The sequence below is a fragment of the Myotis lucifugus genome, unplaced genomic scaffold (genome assembly GCF_000147115.1).
Source record: "Myotis lucifugus unplaced genomic scaffold, Myoluc2.0 scaffold_1, whole genome shotgun sequence".
NCBI classification, from domain to species: Eukaryota; Metazoa; Chordata; class Mammalia; order Chiroptera; family Vespertilionidae; genus Myotis; species Myotis lucifugus.
This window is the reverse complement of record NW_005871049.1, coordinates 14,479,273-14,506,469: the sequence shown is the minus strand read 5'-3', so window position 1 is coordinate 14,506,469 and position 27,197 is coordinate 14,479,273. Positions and strand designations below refer to the sequence as shown.

At 37.8% G+C, this 27,197-nt stretch overlaps 1 protein-coding gene and 1 long non-coding RNA gene across 7 annotated transcripts in view; one reads left to right on the top strand and one right to left on the bottom strand.

Moving 5' to 3' along the window:
• USP38 (ubiquitin specific peptidase 38) lies at positions 1-24,774 on the bottom strand. Of its 6 annotated transcripts, XM_006081726.3 has the most exons (10): positions 23,565-24,773; positions 21,249-21,384; positions 18,512-18,641; positions 16,012-16,113; positions 12,313-12,471; positions 10,855-11,048; positions 7,797-7,890; positions 6,576-6,682; positions 4,100-5,459; positions 1-1,224 (listed from the first exon to the last, which is right to left on the bottom strand). In XM_006081726.3, the coding sequence occupies exons 1-10, from the start codon at positions 24,244-24,246 to the stop codon at positions 1,063-1,065; spliced, it is 3,126 nt and encodes a 1,041-aa protein (XP_006081788.1). In that variant the 5' UTR covers positions 24,247-24,773; the 3' UTR covers positions 1-1,062. The 6 variants fall into 6 exon arrangements, with proteins under 6 accessions (XP_006081788.1, XP_023610437.1, XP_014310913.1 ...); XM_023754669.1 differs by lacking the exon at positions 7,797-7,890 and having other exon boundaries at positions 6,576-6,692; positions 23,565-24,774; XM_014455427.2 differs by lacking the exon at positions 16,012-16,113.
• A 290-nt stretch (positions 24,775-25,064) lies between these two features.
• The window catches only part of LOC106697086, a 49,030-nt gene continuing 46,897 nt past the window's right edge, over positions 25,065-27,197 (top strand). The window contains exon 1 of the long non-coding RNA XR_002829541.1: positions 25,065-25,299. This is a non-coding gene — a long non-coding RNA (uncharacterized LOC106697086). The remainder of the gene's footprint in view (positions 25,300-27,197) is intronic.

The following is a 27,197-nucleotide window of genomic DNA, read 5'->3' as shown; positions in this document are numbered from 1 at the left end:
TATATGTTCTCAATGTTTAATATTCCGAGGATTAAGTAACAAAATCAAAAAAAGATTTTTTTACTTGACTACGTTTATTTTCTATGAATTCTTGTTCTAAGAGTTAAAAACAATCACACTCATCGTTTTAGGACCATCAGATCTTTACTTCAGGAAATCTAATAATACCTTTCAAAAAAGTTATAATTTTAATGTTAGCACAAAAAAATCACTTCCTAACATTTCATTTTAAAAAAGCTTTCCCGCAGCCAGAGATTCCTATTTTTTAATTACAGTACTGCAAGGCACATACAGAACTCACCTCCTTCAAAACACACAGAAGAGGGACTCCCTGAAATAGAATTTTTAAATCCCTAAACAATTAGAAATACTACAAAGTTAGCAATTTGTAGGTAAAAATGTTGCTCCTATAGATCATGCACTTTTTCGTAAAATCAATTCATCATGTATAAATAATTCCTTTAAAAACATTTGTACTTCAAATGCAGATAGTGATGCTGAAGACAGCATTAAACAAGCCTGACAAGTACTACAGCTTGATAAATTTTATGTTATTGCCTTCATTAGAGACCCTTATCATCTCTCATATTTTCAAAGATTTAAATTTAATAATGGGATAACTACACAGGAAATAAGGGATTTTCTTTTTTTTCAAACAATATTTCCTTCACCTCTAACATAATCTTTTATGAAGGATGCTAAATAAATTAAAATTTTTGTTCAGTAAAACTGAGGATAGGAGCATTTAAATGCTTCTACTAAATTTAATGCAGCTTAATTAGGGACCAGGTATATATTTTCCTTTGAAAATTTTTGGTCAAGCATGTCTAACCATAAAAGCAAATGGAATTTTAAGAGGTAGATTTTTTTTCCCCATGATGCATTTTGTTAATAAATGTATTGTTAAGAAAATAAAAACAAGCACTGAGTGTGTTTTCTTAAAGTATAAGGGTCTAATGAAAAGAAAAATAAAAGATAGCTATGATACTTATTACAGTCTGACATTTTAACAGTCAAAGTATTAGGTGTTTTGTGACCAGTGCATTTTGGACTCTCTCAGGATCAAAATACGAGTCTGCTGACTGTATTAAATCCTCCTCCACCCCCTCCACCAGTTGGTCCACAGCTTCCTGGCGGGTCATTGTCATCAAATCCATTTGGTCGAAATGAACAGGAGGCAGAGGCAGCTTGTAGGGCCCGGGCTCGAGCATTCAACTCTTGTTCCTAAAATTAAAAATAATTTTAACGAAGTTATAATCCTAAATACAATGGATGGATATATCACCTGTATAAATATTTTAAAGCTGCCTTAATCCTTAATAAACATCCTTCAAATCTTAGTAACTTTAAAAATACTGACTGCACTAATCCTTTCCAAATCTTACTACAGTAAAGTACACAATCACAGATGGAGCAAACTTGATAGAGAAGAAAATCTTGGTGTAACGTCTACAAAATGACCGATCCCAAAGGCTGTTTGTTTCAGTATCAGACCATACAGAGGAGGAAACTGAAGCCCACAGTCCAAAATTTTTCTGTATTTCAGTTCATCCCCAAGAACTTTCAAAATACAGTAATACCCATCAACACGTAAGAACGGATTTTTTTTCTAATATACAGCATGCAGAATTAAAGATTATGACAATGGATTATCCACTCTCTAACAATTTTGGAAGTGAGTGATTACAATAAAAGGTACAAATAATGAAAGAAAGCTGGATTTTTAATACCCCTTTCTTAGAGTATTTCTCAGTAAGTAAAACATCTCAAAATACTGCTAAGGAAAATGGAGCCTATCTTCTTACAGTAACACTGAAAACTTTTCTCTACTAGACCATCAACAATTTTATCAGGAATTATATTTATCTATGTGCCAGACACATAGGTGCTCAATAAATATTAATGACCTCAAAGTTAGAACACTATTTGATACTTATCCACAAAAGGAGAAAAAGTGAATATGGCAAATGCATTTGGCAAGTTCTAAAACTGGGCTCTAAAAACTGGCACCAACTCCTTGGAAGATGTAAACTCTTCTGGCATGTGCCCGTTTTCTGGGAAAGGGCCTACAACTTTCAAATGAGGTCAATGTCACTCACCCAGGTCTAAAAGCCACTGTGGTAGCAAAACCCTCAATCTGTTGGGCATAATCAGCCTCAAGAACTTTCAAAATACAGTTACCATGAATAACAAAAACTGCACTATGTCCGAATTTAACTTAAAGCCCAGTTACTTTGCTCCATCTGCCATGGTAGTAGTAGATATTTTTTCGCTGTAAACAGCTTGCCAATCTGAGATTGAAGATGAAATTTAGAATTGCACAACACTGAAAAGCTGAATGAAAGTACATAACTCTCTTCCATTATAGGGACAATTAAACAATAATGAATGGCACTCAAATATTGTAGTCAGGGGTAAATGGCAAGACAGAGAAAATCACTTAGAGCAGTGGTTCTCAACCTTCCTAATGCCACGACCCTTTAATACAGTTCCTCATGTTGTGGTGACCCCCAACCATAAAATTATTTTTATTGCTACTTCATAACTGTAATTTTGCTACTGTTATGAATCGTAATGTAAATATCTGATATGCAGGATGTATTTAGGTGACCCCTGTGAAAGGGTCGTTCGACCCCCAAAAGGGTCGTGACCCACAGGTTGAGAACCGCTGACTTAGAGCCAGGCTGCAATATAAGTAGTTATTACAGTTATAAGAGTTTTTGGCATTCCTATCACAGAAATTAGAGTAGTTTCTCATCTTTTCAAAATCCATGTCCCTCCTTTGATAAATATTTCACCCAATCACTGATATATAAATAATATACATATTTCCAAAAATCAAGATTGCACTGGGTCATATTTTCTGTATTTTATATTATAGAAAATTTCTACTTCAACCTAACCCTTTTACCCTCACTCCACCTCTTTAATCTTTAAGAATCGTGATGCTAAAAAAAAAGAAAAGAAAAAAAAGAAAAGAATCGTGATGCTTAACATCCAGTGCTTATTTGGACATGGTTGAATACATTATATTCTCTGGATTATAAGCCTTCTGACTGGATGTGAGAATCTTGTTTGTAAATCAATTCTAACAAATATTCTAGAGTTTCTAATTTTTTCTGAAAAATGTATTGTTTTTGTCACTAGTACATTGCATACTCCTTTAAGAATGTATCATGTATCTTTAAGTATTTTATAATATAGTAAATGTCAAAACTTTTTGAGAAGAATTCCTTCTAAAACTCAGTAAAATCAGTACTACAGTGGTCCATTTCTTCTCATACTATCTGTACCTTTTAGTTTTAGGAGCTTCAAACACAAAAGTTTTAGAAACTTATTTAAGCTCATAAAATCACTTGGATTATCCAATTAATACACTTACAACTTCACATATAATTTACTGTTGGTCCTTTATATTAATAGCTACTTGGCAGGCTTCAAAGAAAAATATTTTGAACAAGATCTTTATTAACTTTAAAGTAATAAAATCACTAACTCCTTGCAAAAAGTGTATTTATAAGTAAATTCAGCTTATATGAAACCTTTATTCCATGACTTTTCTTTAGTAATTGTTATATTTTCTCCTTGGTTTCATTGCTCAGATCCTTAAGTAATACAAATATCCTGTCTTTATATTTTCTAGCTTTTAGTGTCCTTTGTTATCTACCTGAATGTCAATAAATAGCTCTTAAAATACTTACACAAAGGTCAAAAAGGAACAAACACCAAATTTAGCAGCTGTTTCCCCTGGTAAGTGGGACTAAAGGGAAGAGGGGAGATACTACCATTTTATTAAACTCTATATTTTTGCCTAAAGTGTTTTATAATAATCACATCTTGTGTAATTAAAAATAGGTAAGGTCTTCTATACTGCATCTAACTTCAATTTTTCATAATTCATAACATTAGAAAGTAACGCAACTTAGTTATATAGGTTGAACTCATTTCATATAAACCCAGACTCAAATTTCAGAATTATCACTCTGTAAATCCCTTGGAAAATATAGAAGCTGGATTTCAAAGTTAGGGTGCTCATTTAACTACCTGTCAATTGTTGAACTACTTTCCACAAATGATGAAGTTTATATTTCCAACTTACCTGTAAATATAGTTTATTGTCTTTTGTTATAGCATCCATAAGTTCTTTCTGTAGAGGTGGGTCTCCATTTACCCAGAGTCCACTGGTTGAATTATTACCACTCAAACCATTAGTGCTGCTCTGTTTTCTATACAAAAGCACATAAGCTGTGTCCTTTGGAAATCTACTCGTAATTTTCTGGACTGACTGAAACGAAGTAAACGTCACTCTGCTGTCATTAAATAAAAACCATTCTTTTGACATTTCCTTGTTTTCTAAATCCTGTTCAATAACTGCACTAGGACTATCTCTTGTTAGTAAATGACTCTGGGAGGAAGCTAATGCCAGAGTTTCAGACTGGTGGCACATCTGGTATGAGGACTCTGTACCTGTGATGTTTCTGGCATAAGAGTAGTAATGCCCACTTTCAGAGGATACACCAGAGTGAACGACAACAGAACTTAATAGATAGGGCACCAAAATGGGACAGCAAGCTTCTTCAGTCCCCGAAGGCTTTAATTTTTTAGCTAGGTTTTCACTAATATCAGTGAAGTCAACATCTATAGACCAACTTTCTGACAATGAAGAGAAAGAAGTAGTTCTTTTAACTGGCAACTCCAAAACCAGTGGCAGTGACACATTGTCTAAAATTTTTCTTCTCACGTGATACTTCTGATCATATGAAAATCTTAGGAGAGTAAGAATAAGGTATTCAGGTTCCTCCGTGATTTGCATAGTTTTCTCGGCATTCTGCAAAGAGGCACAGTTTTCACAATAATACTGGTTGTCTCCTGTAAGAATCTCTGGAGCCAAAAAATAATTTAGTAAGTCAGTTACTGAAGGTGTGGCTTCACCTCCTGGCTTCTGAGGTACATCTTTATTAACAAAAATCTTGCTAGATTCACTAGGGACAGACGTGTTTTCAGTACAGCAAAACTCATCAGGAGGGCTGCCTAGCATTCTTTCATTCATAACTGAGTCATAGACAAAGGTAGCCGCTGCTGGATTATAAATTCCTGGTTCTTCTGAAGGACCAGGACAGGCTCCCAGTAGACCACCATCTGGTGTACTGAGTGACGATGCTGGATCTTGAAAAGACAAGCTGTCCATAGAAGAGGAAGGACAAAAGGCAAGGGAAAGATCTGTAAAGGCTTCTACTTTTTGTGAGGTACTCCTGCAGTTCAAACAACATATGTGAGTTCGTAGTTTTCCTCCAAACATTTTTTCTATCAAAGTCTTCTCACCATCATTTGTGTAAGGGGTCTCTGTCAGTACAGCTGCCTTACTGGCTACTTCCTGTAAAGACGTTTCAATGCATCCCAGACTTTCGGAAGGCTTGTGTGAGGACTGAACTTTCAAGATTTTTTCTTCTTCATGGAGCCTGCAGGGGAGTATATCATTACACAGCTACTTCACTTACATTTAAATGTCATTTCTATTACAAAATATTGGTGGTTTATAAAGACAGGCCAATTATTTTTTTATCAAATATATAATGTTTAACTTAAAAAAGCAAGTTTCTCCTCTTCTAATCAAGAGGAATTCTGAACAGTTTGACAATGTAGATTAGAAGAGAAGCTACAGGCTATGTCTACACTGTATTTCATTACACTTTCTTTATACTATTTTATAGCACTTATTACGTTACAGTTAATTGCATATTCTCATTAACTGTCTTGTTTCTTTGTCTCAGGATCCCTTTGTACTCTTAAAAATAACTGAGGAGCCCAAGAGCTTTCATTTATGTGGTTACATCTATCCAAAACTGAGGTTAAAAGTAATAATATACTTAAAAATAATAAACCCATTACTTATTAATATAACTGTTTTCCTGAAAAATAGTTATATTTCATAAAAAAAATTTAGTGAATAGAATGGCACTGTTTTACATTTTGCATATATTTCAAGTATTTGTCTCAATAGAAGACAGCTGGATCCTCATGTCTGCTCTGTATTCAATTTAATAGTATATGTTGTTTTGGATGAAGTATATGAAGAAAATCTGGCCTCAACTACATATACAGATATATAGCTAGAAAAGAAAGTGTTTTAGGAACCCTAAGGGGTCCTCATACCACACTTTGAGAACAGCTGGTCTAAAGTAAAAAAACCCCAAATTAATTATAAAAGAACACTTAAAAATATATTGAAAAACACTTGAAATATACATATTTTAAGGCTAAAAACAACATTGTGTAGAAATAATCTGTTATGAAAGAACACAATTCAAATCATAACTTTAAAAACACTTTTTACCTAGTCCTGACTGGGTGGCTCAGTTGGTTGGAGCATCGTCCCTTAACCAAAAAGGTTGGGGGTTTGATACCCGGTCAGGGCACATACCTGGGTTGTGAGTTTGAATCCTAGTCAGGCTACCTGTAGAAAGCAGCTGATCAATGTTTCTCTCTCACATCATAACATCCATTTCTTTTTCTCTCCCTTCCTCTCTCTAAACATATCCTCGGGTGATGATTAAATATATATATGTACTTTTTACCTGTCTAGCAGAAACCTGAGGTATTCAGAACAGTCTTGCTGTGATCTGGGGGTAAACCATGGAGGTCTGGAAGCCTCAAAGAATATCCGAGGTGCATATGCTTCTCGCTTTTGATATCAGTAGAGAAAATACAAGAAAATGATTTTCACACTATGAACTAAAAACTGAAATCTTACTATATATTGAATAAAGATAATTTTTAAAAATTACATTGAGCTTAACCTTTACGCTAAGCCAGTGATGGCAAACCTATGACATGCGTGTCAGAGGTGACATGCGAACTCATTTTTTTGGTTGATTTTTCTTTGTTAAATGGCATTTAAATATATAAAATAAATATCAAAAATATAAGTCTTTGTTTTACTATGGTTGCAAATATCAAAAAATTTCTATATGTGACATGGCACTAGAGTTAAGTTAGGGTTTTTCAAAATGCTGACACGCCGAGCTCAAAAGGTTCGCCATCACTGCTCTAAGCTGTCAAACATGTGGGCAAATAAACTAGTTGGAAATAGATTTAGATAACCATCAGTCATAACTTCTCATTCTGTAGATGAGATTTAAGATATAGAGCAGGGGTGGGGAATATCCGGCTCGAGGGCCATAGAAGGCCTGTGAAATCATTTGGTCTGGCCCTGACAAGGCATTGGGGGTGAGTTAATTAAGTGTCTGACCAAATATAGCAGGCTAATTTTTAAGCTGATAATTTTGTTTGGCCTGCAAGTGATGTTATAAATATCCAAATGGCCCTTGGCAGAAAAAGGTTCCCCACCCCTGATCTAGAGAAACTGTGACTTGCTCAAGGTCAGACATTCTATCAGGGATTAGACCAGGTCACGTCTAACTCTTGGATCCACAAAATTGTTTTAATTGTTTATCACTGTGAAAGTCTACCAATTCAGTATCTATAAACTATTAAAATGTATTTTAAAAGGTTTCTTTATGAGACTTTATTTATTAAATAGAAAATAATTACAATAATGGGTCAGCATAATATCCATCTACAAAAATGAAAAGTAGGAGAAATAAATAAAAAACGTAAGAGTATATCCTGATTTTAGGCAATATCTTTTTAACATTTCTAAGTAGATTTGTTATGCTGGGTGAGATATATATTTTTCATCAGTTAAAAAGGGCTTACCAAGTTTGGTATAATGTGAAGTTTAAAGAATATTATCATAATAACATGAATATTAACATATACACACTACTCACACTCACCTGTGTATGAGCCAAAAAGGCAAAAAGATGCTGTAATTTTTTCATTAATGAATTGCACCCATTTAGATTTAAAGATAATACTTGCCTTCTGAAACTGAAAGAGAATAAAATATACTGATTTTCAGGTAAATGTGTACATACATATGCATTTTTTAAAAGCTAAAAGGAAGTTAGTTCAGGAACTTACCCTCAAAGTAAAACTTCACTTACCAATGGCCTCTTACCTAGCAAAGTTACTAATGACAATGTAGTGAAGAAGGAAGGGGAGAATGATGGTACCTAAGCACTTACTGTGTGGCCTGGTAATGACCTATATGTACTGTCACACCATTCCTATTTTCTGAATTAGCAAGTTGAAATAGATTAAGCTATTAATTAAAACCCTAAGTAAGCAACTTTTAAATTCTTTCAAGTCTGCATGAAATAAGTAATATCCTGTCATTAAAAGATCCTATAAAGTTAGAGTGGTTTTAAAATGGTAGTATACAATTGGGGGAAAAATGGAGTTAGATAAGATTTTACATCATTACAAGTCCACTTGGGGTACTGAGCTAAATGTGAAATATAAAACTACTGAAGTATTTAAAGAAAAAAGAGAGAGAAAATTTAGAGGAAAATGGCTTCCTGAAATTCAGGCACTATAACTGAAAAATAGCAGAAGTAACTACATAAAATAATAAATTGCAAGTAAAACACTGCAAATTTGAAGAATGTAACAAAGAATTATCATCCAGATTATATAGAAATCAATATGAAAAAGACCAAACAGAAAGATCCACAAAGGAAAGAATAGAGTATTTAGAAAAGAAACACAAATGAATAACAACAACAAATAGACAGAAAAAAATCTGCAATGGTCAGCAAAATGCAAATTAAAACAAAAAGACATTTTCACCCAAAATATTTTAAAGATTGATTAAGTACCGCTAAAGGTATGGGGTCATTAAGTACAATTATATATTAGTTGGTAGGTAAGTTTAAATAGTCTAGCCTTTCTGGAGACATGTGGGATGTCTTATTCAAAGAATATCCTCTCAGGGCATATGGGCTGAGAGATTCATTATGAGCAAAACAAGCTATTAATAGTCATCAATAGGAGTAAGGTTGAGTGAATTATGGCAGATACTTTACTGAGAACAACACAGTTCTGTCACTGTCCTAATATGGGGATATTCCCAACTCAAACCATTAAAAGATAAAAATAAAAGCAAGCAGCTAGAAAATATATAAATAAGATTCTCTATTTTTTTTTATTGTTGACACTATTATAGATGTTCCCCATTTCCCTCCCCCCTTTGTCCATATGCATTTGTTTTTATACTAGATAAAATCCTGTAACTACAAAAAAGGTCTAGAACACTGCACATAAAACTTAAATTATCTTTGGAAATGGGAATGCCTGATTTTTTTTAATTAAAATTTTTAAATTTTATGTACTTTTACATTCAATTTTTTAAAAAAACCATAAAGACTTCACATATTACCAAAGAAATAGAATATGCTGTTTGCCTATTCTGAGATGGAATTATTATTGGCCACTGTACAATAGATGAGCTGTTTGAACTGCTATTGCCAGTTATAACTGAATTAGGTCACTCTGCTTTCTCTATCATCTGTAAAGTAAGATGGCTGGACGAGATGACCTCTGGTGGTGAGATACGGTTTCTTTCAGGTTTATGCCTAGTATCACTTGTGTCTAAGCAAACCTGGAAACAAAAGAAAACACTAAACCAAACACAAAACACCTTGCCCTAACCAGTTTGGCTCAGTGGATAGAGCGTTGGCCTGCGGACTTAAAGGTCCCAGGTTCGATTCCGGTCAAGGGCATGTACCTTGGTTGCAGGTACATCCCCAGTGGGGGGTGTGCAGGAGGCAGCTGATCGTGTTTCTCTCTCATCGATGTTTCTAGCTCTCTATCCCTCTCCCTTCCTCTCTGTAAAAAATCAATAAAATATATATTAAAAAAAACAAACACCTTAGTTTTGAGCGCACACATGTACTTTGGAGTCAGGAAATCAAATAAAGCTAACTCTTCACCTTTTAGTTTGTGATTCCTCTAGGCAGGCATAAAAAGACTTGGAACTCAACTTGTATGTATCTTTAGTCAAGTTCCATGAATCTCTATTGGTGCGGAAGAGAAAAATTCAACTATGTTTTGCCTTTAGGAAAAGTTTATCATTAATTTGTACCTTTACAGATAGCATTCGCATAGCTAACAACCTCTGGTCTCCTATTTGTTTGGCTGTAAAAGCAATGAATTTAAAAGTAAATCTGTAAGAGGGCAAAGGAACAAGTCTGTTTACACATCTGTTCAGTATTAATCAACTTGGGGTGGGAAGCAGAGCTTAAATTTTTAGCAGCAACAAGTAAGTTATTGATCTGACAAATAGCAAAATACCTACAAGCAGAAAAAACTAAATAGGACCCCCTAAAAAGATATACTGATTAAAAAAATTTTATTACTACCCTAGCCAGTTTGGCTCAGTGGATAGAGCATCGGCCTAAGAACCAAAGGGTCCTGGGTTCGATTCCTGTCAAGGGGACATGCCTCGGTTGCAGGCTCCTCCCAGGCCCAGGCCCTGGTCAGGGCTCATGCAGGAGGCAACCAATCGAAGTGTTTCTCTCACTTCGATATTTCTCTCTGTCTTTCCCTCTCTCTTCCACTCTCTCTAAAAATCAATAGAAAAATATCCTTGGGTGAGGATTCAAAAATAAAATTAAATTAAAGGTCACCACCTTATGGGATAATAACAAATTAGTACTTGAGGACACAAACTCTTAGGCATCAACTCAACCAATCCCTCTGTTACAATAATAAGTATCAAGTCAGAGTAATTCACAAGATTCTAAATGTAATACATAATTTACTTAAGTTAATATTTTAATAGTACCTTTCCATTTCTGAATAAGGCAATTATATGAAAATATTAATATTTCTGCCGTTTATAAGAAATAATATGAAGACAATCTTACCATTTTGCATTTCATCAGCATGCATCAATTTCTACAGTTAAAATGAAAATAAAAAGGTTCAAATTTAAACTTAATTTAAACTTACTCTGTGGCCATAAACAATGCTTGTATAACACTGTTCATATAACACGTATTTCCTAGATTAATAAGACCAGTTTTCCCAGTTTCAGATTTTCCTGAAAGTCTAGACAAGCAAGATGCCAAAGCATCAGATTGAGAAGTCCAGGCACTTTGATTGAGAATCAATTTAATCTTCTCCTCACTGGGCTTAGGGAAGTCCTGTAGATCATAAAGAAGAAAAAAAAATTTAAATATACACTATTCTTGTTATTAAATTAACACCATAAATATCCTTCCACTAATACTTAACCTTTTCCCCCCTCCCACTTAGCTTTTATAGTACTTGACCAATTGTCAAAAAAAATCAAATCACACTATATGCAAACATAATTGTGTCCTAAAATAAAATAAATTAAAATCTCCTAAAGGTAGAGTTTATCAAGTTGAGGAATACTAAAAAACCCCCACACAACAGGAATTCAAATCACATATGAACTATTCATGTTTCCTATTTATCAGCAAAATGTTTTAAAAATAAAACTGAGATCAGAGAGTATACTGTAGAACTATTCAAAGGCAATAGAATAAGGACCTAAATTAGCACGCAATTCAATAATCTAAACAAACAAATTTCTTTTATATTACATAGTCAAAATAAAGAAAAAATCTCCTTTTCATTCACTATCAATATTTACCCAGTATTAACCTTATAAATAAAATCTCAAAGTAATCATGAAAAATGTTTAATCATATTAAAAATTATTATAAAATACAGATTCTTCTTACCTGCTTTGTGATTTATGAGATAAAATTTTAAGAGTAAGTGATTTCAAACATGAGTAGAGCACTGGAGAATAAGAACACTTGGTAAAATCATTAAGGCTTTTTGGACTGCTTTATCATCTGGTACTTATACCTTAGAGAACAAATAATTTCTGAAGGAATTTTAATCTCCTGATTTTTTGGAGCTATTAATAGGAAAGTGCTTCCTGGGTTCCGAGTGAGACCCTTGCTTCTTCTGAGCTTATTTCAGTCAACAGAATTTTCAACATGTAAAGCATAACTGCTTTCATCTATAGACATAGTGACATCATAGAGAGAGATTAACACTATCAAATCCATGACAGCTCCTATACATAAAGACATTTACTTCTGCAAGGGTCAAATGTCAAACCAATGGTACACATTAACAGTGTTGTGTTCTGGGTTCAACCAATATCATTTTGATTTAACTATATAGTAAAATGTTTTTTACTCATTTCAGATATAGAAGATAATGAGACCTTATATTGTATTTCAGACTTCAAAAAGAAATATCAATAGAACTGATTTATAATGATTTCTGATTAAGTCTGACTGAGGAAAGTTCTCCAATTCTTTTGCTAGTGCTTTTTAGAAAACTGAGTAGCTGGTTATCATCAAACATCCATCTATCACATCATGGGCTGCACATCCACAAACACTGTTGCAACTATTATCATACCTTTATTGCTTCCAGAATGGGTTCGTAGAGATCTGGAAATCCAGAGTAATGATACATCATACAGTGTATCAATTCTGTTAACTGTACTAAGAAGGCTGTACTGGAAGGCAGACCATCACTTCTGAGGGAGTGAACCAAACTGACCACATGAGGAACAATCTGAAGAGAAAGGAAGACAAATATTCCTCAATTAATACAAATTGGCAACAAATTCTCTGGCCTACAAATAGAACTCAATTGTTATACAATCAGCAAATAACTTTCCATATGTTCAGCTACAGACTTTTTCTAAAAAAAAATTAAGAAGTAAAAATTTCTGGAATATCAAGGTAAATTTAGTTTTCAAAGTCACATGATTTTAATTCCATATAAACCCCCCCCCCTCTTTATTCTCCATCTAAAATGCAAACTAAAGTCCTAGTCACTGCAGTCTAAAAAATGCCTTCAGTTGAAAAATGTTAGGAACAAACTTAAAAGATACACCTAGAATTAGCATAAGAGCTCCATCTAGTGTGAATTTTAGAACTCTTACTTGGAAGAATTATACACACTTTGTATATTAAAGTTTGCTTCAAGAAAAGTCTTCAAAATAGCTTTAGCATGTATCTAAAATTACAGCTCAGGCTACAGGATTACCTTTCATTTAGATAAGCATAGGGATGATGTCAGATGTTAGCATGGAGATTCTTACAAAATGACACCCATTCCCCTTCTTAAAATAAAGGGAATCCGAAAGTATTATTTTAAAGGACTGGGGTTAAAAATAAAAGGGAAATCTAAAATGCTTATTGCTCAATAAACATTTAGAAAACTGTTAGTGTTATAAGCACAACAATGTTCTTTCATTATAAAATTAGACTAAAAGTTAATATAGAACTAACATTTTAAGAGGTTATTATTAAACTATTTTGCAGAAATGGCTCAAGCCATTAGTACAGTGCTATATTTGTTCCAACTAAATAATTGTAATCTGATATTAGATATTTATACTTCATATGTAAAAGTATCTTATGTTCTATTTGTAGGACATTTTTTGGGTTGCTAACTAGTAATAAAAGTGAAGTTATAGCTCTAAGGTCTTATCATCAAATAGCATAAACAACAATTATAGTAATATCCCAATCAACTCCCTTTCCTTTCTCCTAAAGAGAATAACCATATTCTTAAATTAACACTGCTATTCCTATTCTGCTCTGTCTAGTTTACACTTATGCTAGAGGTCTTAAATCACATTTTAGCTTTTGCACTACTTTCTTTAATCTTCATCAAAGGTATTATTCTGGTCAGGAAACTACCAGCTTCCAATGATTTCACTCTACTGCTATCACCTCTTCATTTGTAAGCAAATCTGAATTAGAATTTTACTGCATACCTATCAGATACTCTCTTGCTAAAATAATCAGAAATCTAAATTTATTTTGTTTCTTCAGAGGTGAAGGGGGAGAGAGAAATGGAAAAGGAGAAAATTATAACAATGATTATTTAATTTACAATTCCAAATACTCCTAGTATAAATTAAGGCTTTGCAATCAAGTAATAAAGTTGCCTACTACTATCTATATATATAAAAGCCTAAGCAACCATCGCAAGAGAACGGACAACCGAACAGGCTGACCGAACAGGCTGCGTGGGGCAACCAGGCCGTCAGGAGGGTTAGTGAGGGGCAACCAAACGACTGAGCAGCAGGCTGAGTGGGGCGACCAGGCCAGCAAGGGGGTTAGTGAGGGGTGACCAAACGACTGAGCAGCAGGCTGCATGGGGTGACCAGACCCGCAGGGGGCAGTTGGGGGCAACCAGGCCGGCAGAGGGGGCAGTGAGGGGAGACCAGGCCATCGGGGGTGGGGGGGCAGTTAGGGCAACCAGGCCGGCTGGGCAGGGCAGTTGGGGGCAACCAGGCCGGTGGGGGGGGGGACAGTTGGGGGTGACCAGGCTGGCAGGGGTGGCAGTTAGGGGCGATTAGGCAGGCAGGCAGGTGAGCAGTTAGGAGCCAGTGGTCCCGGATTGTGAGGGATTGGGGCCTAAACCGGCAGTCCGACATCCCCCGAGGGTCCTGGATTGGAGAGGGTGCAGTGGAGAGGGTGCAGGCTGAGCCCCCACCCCCACCCCCCACCCCCGGTGCACAAATTTCGTGCACCGGGCCTCTAGCATCCTATATAATCAAAATGATCACTGACACAGAAATAAGACTAAGTTCTTAAAGGCATTTTGATATATGTCCATGCAAGCTATTACCTTCCTTCTTATTTTTCTTTTTAAATTCTCATCTGAGGATATGTTTTATTGATTTTTATAGAGAGAAGAAGGGAGAGAAACATCAAATGGTTGCCTCCTGTATGTGCCCCAACCAGAGTTCAGACCCACAACCTTTTGCTGTCCAGTCAGGACTGGTTCTTTTTTTAAAAAATTGATTTCAAAGAGGCAAGGAGAGGGAGAGAGATGACAGAGAATCATTGATGGTGACAGAGAATCAGTGATCGGCTGCCTCCTGCACACTCCCTACTGGGGATCGAGCCCACAACCTGGAATTGAACCTGCGACCCTTTAGTCTGCAGGCCAATGCTCTATCCGTTGAGCCAAACCAGCTAGGGTGCTAGTTGATTCTTGCATATGCCTTGACTGTGTATCAAACCCGCAACCTTGGCATATCAGGACAATGGTTTAACTACTGATATATGTGGCCAGGTCATATTTTTACTCCATTTAAATTTTTTTCCCACTTATAAAAAGCACATGAAAACCAACTTGGGTCATATTAACACACATAATGTTAACCTTGGTTTGCTCTAAACTACTTTAAACATATATATTATGAATAATGATGCTGATTAATAATGATGCTGATTAATAATAGTGATTCCAGATTATTGCTCAAACTCAACTCCTAACCTGAGTCCTTTGCTGAGTTATTTAGAGTCACAGGTGATTTAACTACCATATGACCCACTACCTGATGCCTAATCTAATTTTAGTTGAGTAGGAGGTCAGGCTATCCGGACTACACAGGCAGTAATTAGGTCTTTGTTTTTAAGTTTTACTAAGCCAGATCACAATTTAACTTCAGATCTAACTAATCCTTAAATAAATGATTTCATATTTACTTACTTCAATAAGGCAAATAATTCAAAGGCAACCATTTATTATCTCAACTACTTTTTCTTTTTCAGAGAGATTAAGGAATGTGCGTATGCTCCATGATAAGAGTAATAAATCTTAGAATGGATGATTATGTTATGTTAGAGAGTCTCCTTCTTGGAAACTTTGAAAATAAACCCCCTTCTCAAATGGCATACACATGATTGTGCCTGAAGCCAGGGACAAATAATTGGTTTTTTTCCTTGGGAGACTTTGCTAGCATATTTGCTCAAGTTTGAGTTAACAAATTGATAGAAGGTTACTGATTTAATGATCAAGCCCAACAATTAGGGCAATTAACTGCTGAAATAACTCATTTTAAGTGATTTACATACATTGCTGGTTTGTGGTGACAAATGGAGACGTTTGGGAGAAATACTAAATATTCTGAAAATAGATTCTTTGGAGGGAAATGCCACAATCTCAAATTTCTAAAAAATCATAAAGCTATAAGTAAATAGATTTAAGACTAATGTACAATCTTTTCACTATATACAAATATGACTCAATATTAAACTAAAATTTTAAGACAAGGTTTTTCAACGTAGAAATCTTGTCATAACTTACCAAATGGAATGCCTCTGGAGAATGCTGAAAACTAAGCAGCATGTGAGAAAGAACTGCAAGAGCACCAGGCCTCACAAGAGGAAACCGAAGTCGATTAAAAACCTTCAAAAAGAGACAAGACATCCATCTACAGAGTTTGTAAGAAAGCCATTAACCCCATCATTGGTTATTTTCCTAGGACCAAAAATTATTTATGTGAATATCCCCCTTTCTGGAACGTTCTATCATACCATATATTGCCTTATTAAACCTTGTGAGGACAAAGTTGGGAAGTAACATGACAGAGATCAAGGGAATATAATGACCTAAGCATCTCTCAAACTTCCTGATCAAATGAAAATCTGTCAAACCAAGTTTTTAGGTGGTAACTCCCTGGTCCATTATTCAATTCATTCGACAAATATTTATTGTCACTAGAGGGTGGATAGGGACAATAAAAAGTAACATGTAGACAAGTGATATGAAAACAGGGTATGATAAATAGGAAATGCTGATTGGTAAAGGGGTTTGGTATTTTATATAGGGTATTTTTTAAAATGCCTCATGAAAAAGGTGACATCTGACTATAAAAAAACTGAAGGATGCCCTAGCTGGTTTGGCTCAGTGGATAGAGCGTCAACCTGCGGACTGAAGGGTCCCAAGTTTGATTCCAGTCAAGGGCACATGCCTGGGTTGCAGGCTTGATCCCCAGTGGGGGGCATGCAGGAGGCAGCCAATCAATGATTCTCTCTCATCATTGATGTTTCTATCTCTCTCTCCCTCTTCCTTCCTCTCTGAAAATCAATAAAAATATATTTTTTAAAAATTAAAAAAAAACAAACCCAAAAACTGAAGGAAATGAGAGTAAACCTAATGGATACTCTGGGAGAACATAATAAGCAGGGCAAAGGCTCAGCACCTCGAGGTCCTCCACCCTGGGGTACTAGAGCTATAGCAAGGAGGGCAGTGTAAAGCACAGATACACAGGCGCTACAATGGAGACTGGATACGAGAAGCAGCAGTGAGCCAGATTAAGTAGGACCTATGTGACACCTGTAGCAGACCAAGGGCAGGGGCAGGGAGGCTACTGCAGTCATTCTAGAAAGGGAAGATGATGACTTTGGACCAGGGTGGTAGCGATGTAGCTAGTTAAGTGGTTGCATTCTGGATATTTTAAAGATGGAAGCAATAGGGTTTAGAATATGGGTTGAGAGAGACTGAAGAGACACAGGATAGCTTCAAGGTTTTTGGCAATAGAAGTGGATGGAGTGGCCATTTGAGATAGGGAAGACCAGGTCTGGGAGGGAAAAATCAAGGGTTAGATAGTGAATAAGTTGAATTTGAGATCTAAGTACAGACAACTAGATAGATGAATAATGAGCTCATGGAAGAATAATGGACTAGAAATATTAAACCTGGCAGTCATTAACTTAGGGATGTGCTAAGTATGGGTGGAGAAGAAAGTAGATCAAAGATGAAACTCTAAGGCACTCTAAACTTAGAAAGATCAACTATAGGAGACTGAGATACCAGTGAACTAGGACAAAAACCAGAAGAGTATAATGCCCTGGAAACTAAGTGAGGAAAGTGTTTCAAGAGGGAGTGATTAACTGTGTCAAATACTGCTGAGAGGTCAAATGAGAGGAGGCCTGAGAAATAACTCCTAGGTTTAGCAACTTTGGAAAACACTGGTGTCAAAGATAGTTTTGGCAGAATAATCTTAATAAAGCTTGATTAGTTCAATTCAAGGGAAAATGGGAGAAACAGATTTTCATATTAAATATCTGAACACAGCAAATTACTTAAGTTACCTACACTTAAATAGCATTTTAATTTTTTATAGTCTATTCAAAATTATTATCCAAAACAACTAAACAAGAACATACTCAAAATTAGATGTTTTAAAGGGGACAACCCAAAGATAAAAAGATTGATTATATAAGTTCATACATCCTAATCCTATATATAATAAAAGCCTAATAAGCTAAGTGTCCGGTTGTCCATTCAACCAATCAAAGCATAATATGCTAATGATATGCTAAGGCTGCTCAACTGCTCACTATGACATGCACTGACCACCAGGGGGCAGACAGTAGACTGGTCAATCAGTTGCTATGACATGCACTATCGGGGGCAGATGCTCCAACCGGTAGGTTAGCTTGCTGCTGGGGTCCGGCTAATCAGGACTGAGCGAGACAGGCCAGACACGCCCTGGAGCTCTCCCGCGGTCTCTCCCCAGCTGGCCAACCTCCTGCATCCCTCCCTGGCCGGCCGGCCCTGATAGACCCTGATCGGGACTGGGCGAGATGGGGTTGGACATGCCCTGGAGTCCTCCTGCGGTCCCTCCCTGCCCCCGATCGTGCACCAGTGGGGTCCTTTAGCCTGGCCTGTGCCCTCTTGCAACCCGGGATCCCTCGGGGGATGTTGGAGAGCCAGTTTTGGCCTGATCTTGCAGGCCAGGCTAAGGGACCGCAAGAATTCATGCACTGGGCCTCTAGTAAACTTATATACTCCCACTTACCAGTTTTATTTTCAGTAAAGTAACATCTATCAAAATAGTAAACTTTTGGACTGCTGCCAGTCCTTTCAAGAGTGCAATCACCCATGTATCCACATGCTGAGCCAATGGCCAGGACAGCCAATCAATCATTCTGAAAATTAAAGAAAAAGAAAACTATTAATATTGACAATATTTTCAACATTATTTAGAAATAACAGATTATGGTAGATAATTACTCACTTTGTGGCTCAATATTTACTGAGCTTGCTTGTGAAAAGCACTAATCAAAATGTAGAAACAAGTATAATGGGTGCTTGTACTCCAGGAGTTTCCAATCATATAAGCTGAGATTCTTATATAACACATTTTCATAAAAAGAATTTCTGATAAACTATCATTTCACCTTAAGTTTTAAATTTATGCTACATATTGATATTAAAAATTTATTAGACAAATTTACTCTAAGAAGAGCAGTTCAAATATAGCTATCTGAACTAAGACATAAATATAAACCAACATTTCTCCTCTCTGGAAATATGAAATGCACTGTTAAAAAACACACCTATATTTATAGTTGTGAAACAGGTCTCTTCATCCTTGTTAGGATTCTACTAAATAAAGACAACAAAAGGAAACTTCAAATAGATAAGAGCACTGAATGTGCAAATATCCTAAGTGGCCTCATTTTGCATTAGTGTTTTCCTTCTTGAGTATCAGCCCAGTTAATTGGGAATAGAAACGAAGTAATACAGGGTTTGATGGAGATTGTCCCTAATGTTAGACATCAACCACAATGAAGACTTGTACAACTCTTAGAAAGCAATTGGGCCAAATGTTCATATTATTTCATCCAGTAATCCAATTTTGGGGATTATATAATAAGAAGGTAGTAGTGAAAAAAACAGATTTTAGTCAGAGTGATCTGGTTTAAAAATCCAATTCACCATTATTAGCTGGGGGACCTTAAATACTTAGGTAAATTATTTAATCTCTTTGTGTCTGTTTTCTTATCTGTAGATTATAGGTAGACATGCTTATTTTATAGAACTTATATGAAGAATAAATGAGTTAAAATATATCACTGGAAATATTCATTGTGATGCCTCTCTTCCACCAAATATTTTTAAAGGACTGACTTCTAAATTGAAATGGTTATTTTCATAACAGCTAAGTTATAACTGTCTACATTAACACTAAGGTATTATCTTTATTAAGGTTTTTGCTCTTAAGATTTATTTTCCACTGCTCAGGGTGAATGCAACCCAGGTATGTGCTCTTGACTGGGAATTGAAATGGAGACCTTTTGACGTATCTAACCGGAAACCAACTGAGCCACACCAGTCAGGGCTGAGGCTGCTCATAATGTCTAATGGAACATTTGCATTTCTTTGCATTACAGAAAATGACAGTAAAATATAAGTGCTAATATGTGGAAAAATATAGAGTATAGGGAAGTATAAGGTAGGAGTAAGGTAAAATAAACACTGCTATCCTTTTCAATTACATTTGTAATATAAGAATAATTACTCCAGGTAGATTATGGGTTAAATAGCTTTATGTAGGTAAATTAGAAATGCAATACAAAAACTGGATCACAACCTCCCATAGGTAAAAATTAATTTCCAAATATATTTTAAAAACAAAATAAAATCATAAGATGGATATTATGGTAGTTTTGAAAAGATTGAAAAATTAAGACCAGGAGTGCTGAATGGGAAGAAGTGGAATTTGCACTTAACTTAGTAAGTGGTGAAAGTCACTGTAGTTTGATCAGAAGGGTAAAATGAGTAGGTCAGGCTGACTTAGAGAAGAGAGATAAAGTCACTGCTGGCAAAAAGACCAACCAGAAGACTCTGTTGCAATGTTATGGCATGAAATGAAAATGTAAGCTATTCTCACTTAGGCAATGAAGGTGAGGGACCAACCGATTTCTGATTTCACTTTCACTTGTGAAATCTGTATTTCTCTGCATCTTCCTATTTTACTTAGAAGACAACTTCATTTATGATATATTCATTTCAAAAAGAAAGAAATTTTAGTGCTGCTGCAGTCACACTGGCAAGAGTGTTGCTGCCAAATAGGACACAGAAGGAGTGTCTTTGTGGAGATGGAGGAGATAAAAAGTGTTTCTTAAAAGTAAATGAACAATGAGGACTTTACATAAAGACTTGAAACTCAACCACATATAAATGAGAATTGATAAAGTGATAAGAATAAAGGGAAACGTAAATAAAAAGAGATATGAAGAAGATCCTAATAGTATGGTATCACAGGAGTAGCTATTGAATAATAAGGAAGAAAATAAGGAAAAAAAACTCCACATTTTAAACAGACAAATGCTAACAGTGTATTGCTCAGAAATCCTGATTGAAAGAGAAAGTAAAAGTATATACTTAGCTAGAAGAAAAAAAAAAGATCCCAGAGGGAAGAAACAGGTAGCAAGAAACAATGAGCAAAGAAACTAGTAAAATACATTAATAATTCAAAAAACTCCCGCCTGTACAATATGTGTAAATGTATGTATGTTTTTGAAAATGAAAAAGCTGAAATAAAAATGGATTTGTCAATTACTGGGATGCCTGTCAAGCCTATAGTAAGGTAAACAATACATCCCAATTAATTTGGAGAATTTTTATATACTTGATTCCATGATTTCAGTTTTAAACATTTCTAAGTTTTTCATTATTGACAAAAATATAACAAAATATCTCCTCCTCCCAAATCCACAGTCACCATCTATAGTGTCATGAAGAAGTACCTGCAAAAAGCTTGGGTCATACTTGCATCTTTGACATTTGGATCCGTAGTAAGGCTCCTGATGAGAACTGTAATCATCTGAAGAGGAATATGCTGCACAAGGCTTGCCAATGCTACAGAAGGTTCAAATGATGCATCTATTTTTTTTTAATTAAAAAGAAAAAGGGATATGGCAAGAAGGTTCAAGTGAAGTATTGAGAGAGAACAATTAACCAAAAAAAGTAATTGCAGCAAAGGTGTTAATCAGAAAACAGTTGTCAAGCTCCACCTCATGGGTACTCGTCACATAAAAGGAATGTTATATTACAGAAATTAGAGATTAAGAATTACAATGATTGCTCATTCTATAGACAGAACTACTGCAATATAAAAACTATTGCCATATTTGGCCCATGAGTTACTTTATTTTCTTGCACTTTTTAATATTGTCTTTGTCGAGCTAAAATATTCACTTAAAAAGCAGAAATGTAAGATTTAAATTCCCAGGTTAGATTCTCCAAAGTAACTTATAGCTTATTAATTACAGTAGTCTGTAAAGTGTTCTAAGTAAGATATTTAAAAATCTCTTGCCCTAACCGGTTTGGCTCAGTGGATAGAGCATCAGCCTGTGGACTCAAGGGTCCCGGGTTCGATTCCAGTCAGGGGCACGTGCCTTAGTTGCCGGCACATCCCCAGTAGGGGGTGTGCAGGAGGCAGCTGATCGATGTTTCTAACTCTCTATCCCTCTCCCTTCCTCTCTGTAAAAAAATCAATAAAATATATTTTTTTTAAAAAAGTCTCTTAAAGCCCTAGCCGGTTTGGCTCAGTGGGTAGAGCATTGGCCTGTGGACTGAAGGGTCCCGGGTTCGATTCCAGTCAAGGGCACATGCCCAGTTGTGGGCTCGATCCCCGTAGGGGGCGTGCAGGAGGCAGCTGATCAATGATTCTTTCTCATCATTGATGTTTCCATCTCTTCATCTCTCCCTGTCCCTTCCTCTTTGAAATCAATAAAAATATATTTTTAAAAAATCTCTTAAAGAAGTGGAAATTTGGGGAGAGGGGAATTTTACTTAAACCATATAAAAATTAAGCACATCCAAGGTGAACATCTTTATTGCTACAGTTGAAAAAGTTCTGGGGAAATATAACAACTCTAGCAACACAGGCAATACAAGAAAGATTACCATTTAAAAAAAAATAAACCAACTCAGATCCTGCAAATACTAAGTTGGTAATTTGTAAATTTATTTAATTCATCAGACTGCATGGAGCTTGTTAAAACTCTACTCTTCTGGTTCTCAAGATAAAGAAGGACACCTCCTTCACAAGTTCAATTCCCAACAATAGCCAGGGAGAATGGTTATACCACGTAGAGAGGAAGTGAACATGGTTTTGGATCTACTGTCCCACAACCTCCAGAGCTCGAAGCTCCAAGTTCAGGTAAAATGCACAGGTAAAATTCCTGGATGACAAAGCATTTTCTTGCTAAGTGTCACTTGACCCCTCCCTGCTTTCTAAGGATGCAGTTCATGGGCTATCCTCCAAGGGAAAAAACACCCATTAGGTCCTCATATTCTTTCCCTTCCCTGAATCTCTCTCAGGAACACTGTTGTAGACAGAAAATGTCAATACTCAAAAACTACAGTTAGCTAGGACAAGCCAGTAATAAAAGAAACTGCACAGACCATGAATTTTAAAAAATGGGAAAATTAAAAAACAGGAGAGCCAGGCTGGTGAGGCTCAGTGGTTGAACATTGACCTAAGAACCAGGAGGTCAAGGTCTGATTCCCAGTCAGGGCAGATAACCAGGTTTGCAGGCTCCATCCCCAGTAGGGGGCGTGCAGGAGGCAGCCAATCAAGGATTCTCTCATCATTGATGTTTCTCTCTACCCCTTTCCCTTCCTCTCTGAAATCATAAAAAAAAGGGGGGAAGGGAGGCTCATGATAACAAAATAATAGGGTTACAGTGCAATAATAATATGGTAAACATTACTAGGCTACCATTAGTCACTAATGAATAGAAGCTTTATTTAGTAGCTGTCATCCCCAAAGCATTTCATAACTAGAGCAGAGGCTGGGTAATTAAGCAACTTGTTTAGTGCCAATGGTCTTAGACCTCGAAGTGCTCAACGTTTAAAATAAAAAACACGGCCTGCTTTTTAAGGTAGAAACGACAGCCTGAAGAGGATTGTGGATGGGAATAAAATTTTGGATGAGGCACTAAGGTTTGTTCTCCATTAACAGTATTTCCAGGGCAGGGAAGCAAATATGGTGTGTGTATGAGGGAGGCAGACTGAATTTCCCAGAGAGATTTTTCTTGGGATACAATGACCCTTACCTGTGGAAGAGATGATTGCAAAAATTTCTTGCAGGGAAGGCAGCAGTGTGGAGGGCTCGGCCTTCCAGATGTTCTGCAGCAAGCTGCTCACCTTTGTCACCTGGGCGACATATTCCCGCAGCTCTTTCTCCTGGGTGGACTGGCACTGGAAGTGGCCGATGGTTCGAACCAGCTGCTGACAGAAGGTGATGGACAGCTTCCCCTTGGGGATGCACTGCACGAAGTCGCTCAGGAGGTCGCTCAGCCGGGCGCACAGCGGCGGCTCCGGCCTCTCGCACACCAGCCGCAGCACCTCCACCTGCAGCAGGCTGAAGAGGTCCAGCACCGAGGGGCAGCTCATGATGAGCCTCAGGCCGTTGTGGATGTAGTCCAGGATGGCGACATCCTTCCTGTCCAGCGAATGGTAGCCCTGCTGGAGGAGGCCCAACACGCGCGTCTTGTTGAAGAAGGACTCGAACTCGGGCCGGTGGTAGCGGGCGTAGGCCTCCAGCACCTGGTGCCCCACCTGCCGCTGAAAGGGGTCCTGGCCCTCCAGGATGAGCCGGGTGGTCAGGTCAAACATGGCCTGGCACTGCGCCTCGTCCTGCCAGTGCTCAGCCGATTCCACCACCTTCCGCACGATCACCCGCTTCACCGGCAGCGGGTAGGAAGAACTCACCAGGCCCTCCAGGATCTTGTCCATGGTCGCCACGCCGCGAGGCCGAGGGGCAGGGAGCGGGCGGAGACAGCCCCGAGGTGGGGCGGGAGGACCCCGGGGCGGAGGTGAACTTGGAGCGCGGCAGCAGCGGGATCGACCACCGCCACCGCCGCCTCAGCAGCCACATTTATCGGGCAGGGGGGCCCATGCAAGCGCGGGCGGGAGTTGGCAAGCGGGGGGCGCGGGAGAACCAGCACCGCCCGCGGCGGGCCTAGGGAGCCGGAGGCCCGCACGCCGCCGCCGCCGCCCCGGGACCGCGGTCCTTCTCAGCATCAGCTCGGAGGCGCCAGCGGAGGCCCCCCGGAAGCGGCGGGCGCTTAGGATGCGGGGTTGCGAGCCGGCAGGTGGAGAAAGCGCGCCTCCGCGACACGGGACAGGTGCAGACGTTCGGGCTCCAGCCGGTGCTGAGAGGAGACGGGCCCTGGGTTGAGGCTGGAGCCGCTGTCACCGATGGTGCCGCCTGATCAGCCGGGAAGAGAAGGCGAACACCCTTGACCCGGATTCAGAAGGTCCCCAAACAGGAAATGACGGAGTAAATATCTGGGGAAGGGCCCGCCCCTCCGCCCCTCCGCCCCTCCGCCCCTCCGCCCCTCCGCTCCGCCCCAATCCTTCCCTTCCCTCCTCGGCCCCGCCTGCGCCCCACTAGCCTCACCCTCCCGGCTGCGCCCGGCCCCGCCCCGCCCCGCCCCGCCCCTTCGCTCCTGCGCACGCGCGGCCGCCTCCTGTGGAGTCGCAGGGCGACGCTCGCGTCACTGGGGATGGAGTGTCGAGTCACAGGCGCCTTTCCGGAAGGAGGGCCCGAAGCGGCGGCGGCGGCGGCCTCGGCTCTAGGATTCCCACCTTCCGATCTCTGCAGGTTCTTTCCGGGTCAGGTTACACGCGGAAGCCCGAGAAATTGCTGTTTATGTAAAATTTTGTGAAGGACAAAATTTTGGAAACTCAAGCACTTGGGGAGAAAGAAGGAAAAAACAACAACACAACGCCTCAAAACTCAAATGGAGGAGAAATCGTTTATGGACTTGGCTCATCCATCAAGAAGTGAGCGAGAGTTCCTAAGAATACGAGTGCTTTTCTTCTCCTTCGTGGTTAATAAAGTAAAAACTACTTGCCCCTGCGGCAGAGATTTAGCGACAGTCAGTATCAGTGGAGTTTGTTTTATCAAGCCTCTAGCTACAGATACTTTTTTAGCGAGCTTTTGTGGCATATGGAAGACTTATAAGCTGTCTAAAAAGTGGGAGGAGAGTTCCTGGAAAATGACAGCTGAGAAAATGAAAGATGGGTTTATGTCGGGCATCCCCCAAAAATGTACACACCCACTTGGAATAATTATAAAGGCAGTGTTTATTAAAACACTTGTCATTTTCAAAATGGAGCTATCAGCTTGTAAAGTGTGTATACATTTTGGGGGGACACCCTCTATATACCTGCATCATAGTAAAGAGAACTTTGAAATAGAAAATTAGTTGAAAATTTCACATTATTTAACATCTGTATATGCTGACATTGAAGACAGTTTATAATAAGGAAGAATAATAAGGAAGAACAGACTCTTTCAAGTTAAAGTCCAAAGAAAGATTCACAGTAAGAACTCTGGCTTTAATCAGAGGCCTTTATGTTGGAAAAACATTGCCTAATTATAACCCTGTACAGAGTTGGCCTGTCATAGTTGTGAACTCAGACATTCATGGCCTGCAAAGTGGACACAGCGTTAAATAAATGGTTTGTTTTAAATGTCCAATAGAAAAATGAACAAAATTGTAAGTTGTTTACTTTGCTAAGTGCCGTTTTGAGTGGGTTTTGTTTTGTTTACAAAGTGGTTACACCAATATATTTAACACATCAAGTAGGATAATCTTAAAAAGAATAGTTTAAAGAGTTAGGAGCTGGGCAGAGGAAATGAGGCTAAATTTGTGGGAAGAGATTGAAGATAAAAGATGAAAAAATTGATGGATTTAAAAGGCAATCATGCAAGAGCACTGGAGTAGCTAAGGAACTTTTCCTTTTCAAATAGATGGAAGGTAACACGCAGTGAAAAGTTTGACTTTATTGGGAATGGTGCCACATTAAAAGACAAAAATAGCATGGTTGAGCCTTGACCTATGAAACAGGTTCGATTCTGGTCAGGGCACATGCTTCAGTTGCAGGCTTGATCCCCAGTAGGGGGAGGAGGTAGCTGATCAATAATTCTCATCATTGATGTTTCTGTCTCTCTCCCCCTCTCCCTTCATCTCTAAAATCAATAAAAATATATTTAAAAAAAAGAAGACCAAAATAATGTAGAAATTAAAGCATTAAGCCCTAGCCTGTTTGGCTCAGTGGGTAGAGCGTTGGCCTGCAGACCAACGGGTACCAGGTTCAATTCTAATCAAGGGCACATACCTTGGTTGCAGGCTCCTCCCTGACCTGAGCCCTGGTCGGGGCTCGTGCAGGAGGCAACAAATCGGTGTGTTTCTCTCACATCCATGTTTCTTTTTGTCTTTCCCTCTCTCTAAAAATAAAAAATAAATAAAAATAAATAAATTAAAGCATTAAGAGGAATGAGTATGTGGATTTGAAATGTAGCAGAAAAAATTTGGAGCCAATTGAGGATAAATGAGGATTGGTGAACAAGAGTAGTTGAAGTGATTACTCCAAAGCAGATAGGAAAAAAATATTGGTTAGTTAAAAACTTGATGAATTCTCTGAATCATCAACAACATTTCCCCATTTCTGTTAATATTATGTCTTCAGAAACTGAATGTTGTAAAATAAGATGTGTGAGAGATACAAAGTACAATTTTTTCTGTCTATATAATACAGATAACGTATCTCATACTATCAGGCTTCCAAAAGGACTGTGACTCAGTATTTTTGTTGAGGATATCACCCAAGGATATTTTTTTCCATTGATTTTTAGAGAAAATGAATGGGGTGGAGGGAAAGAAATATCAGTTGGT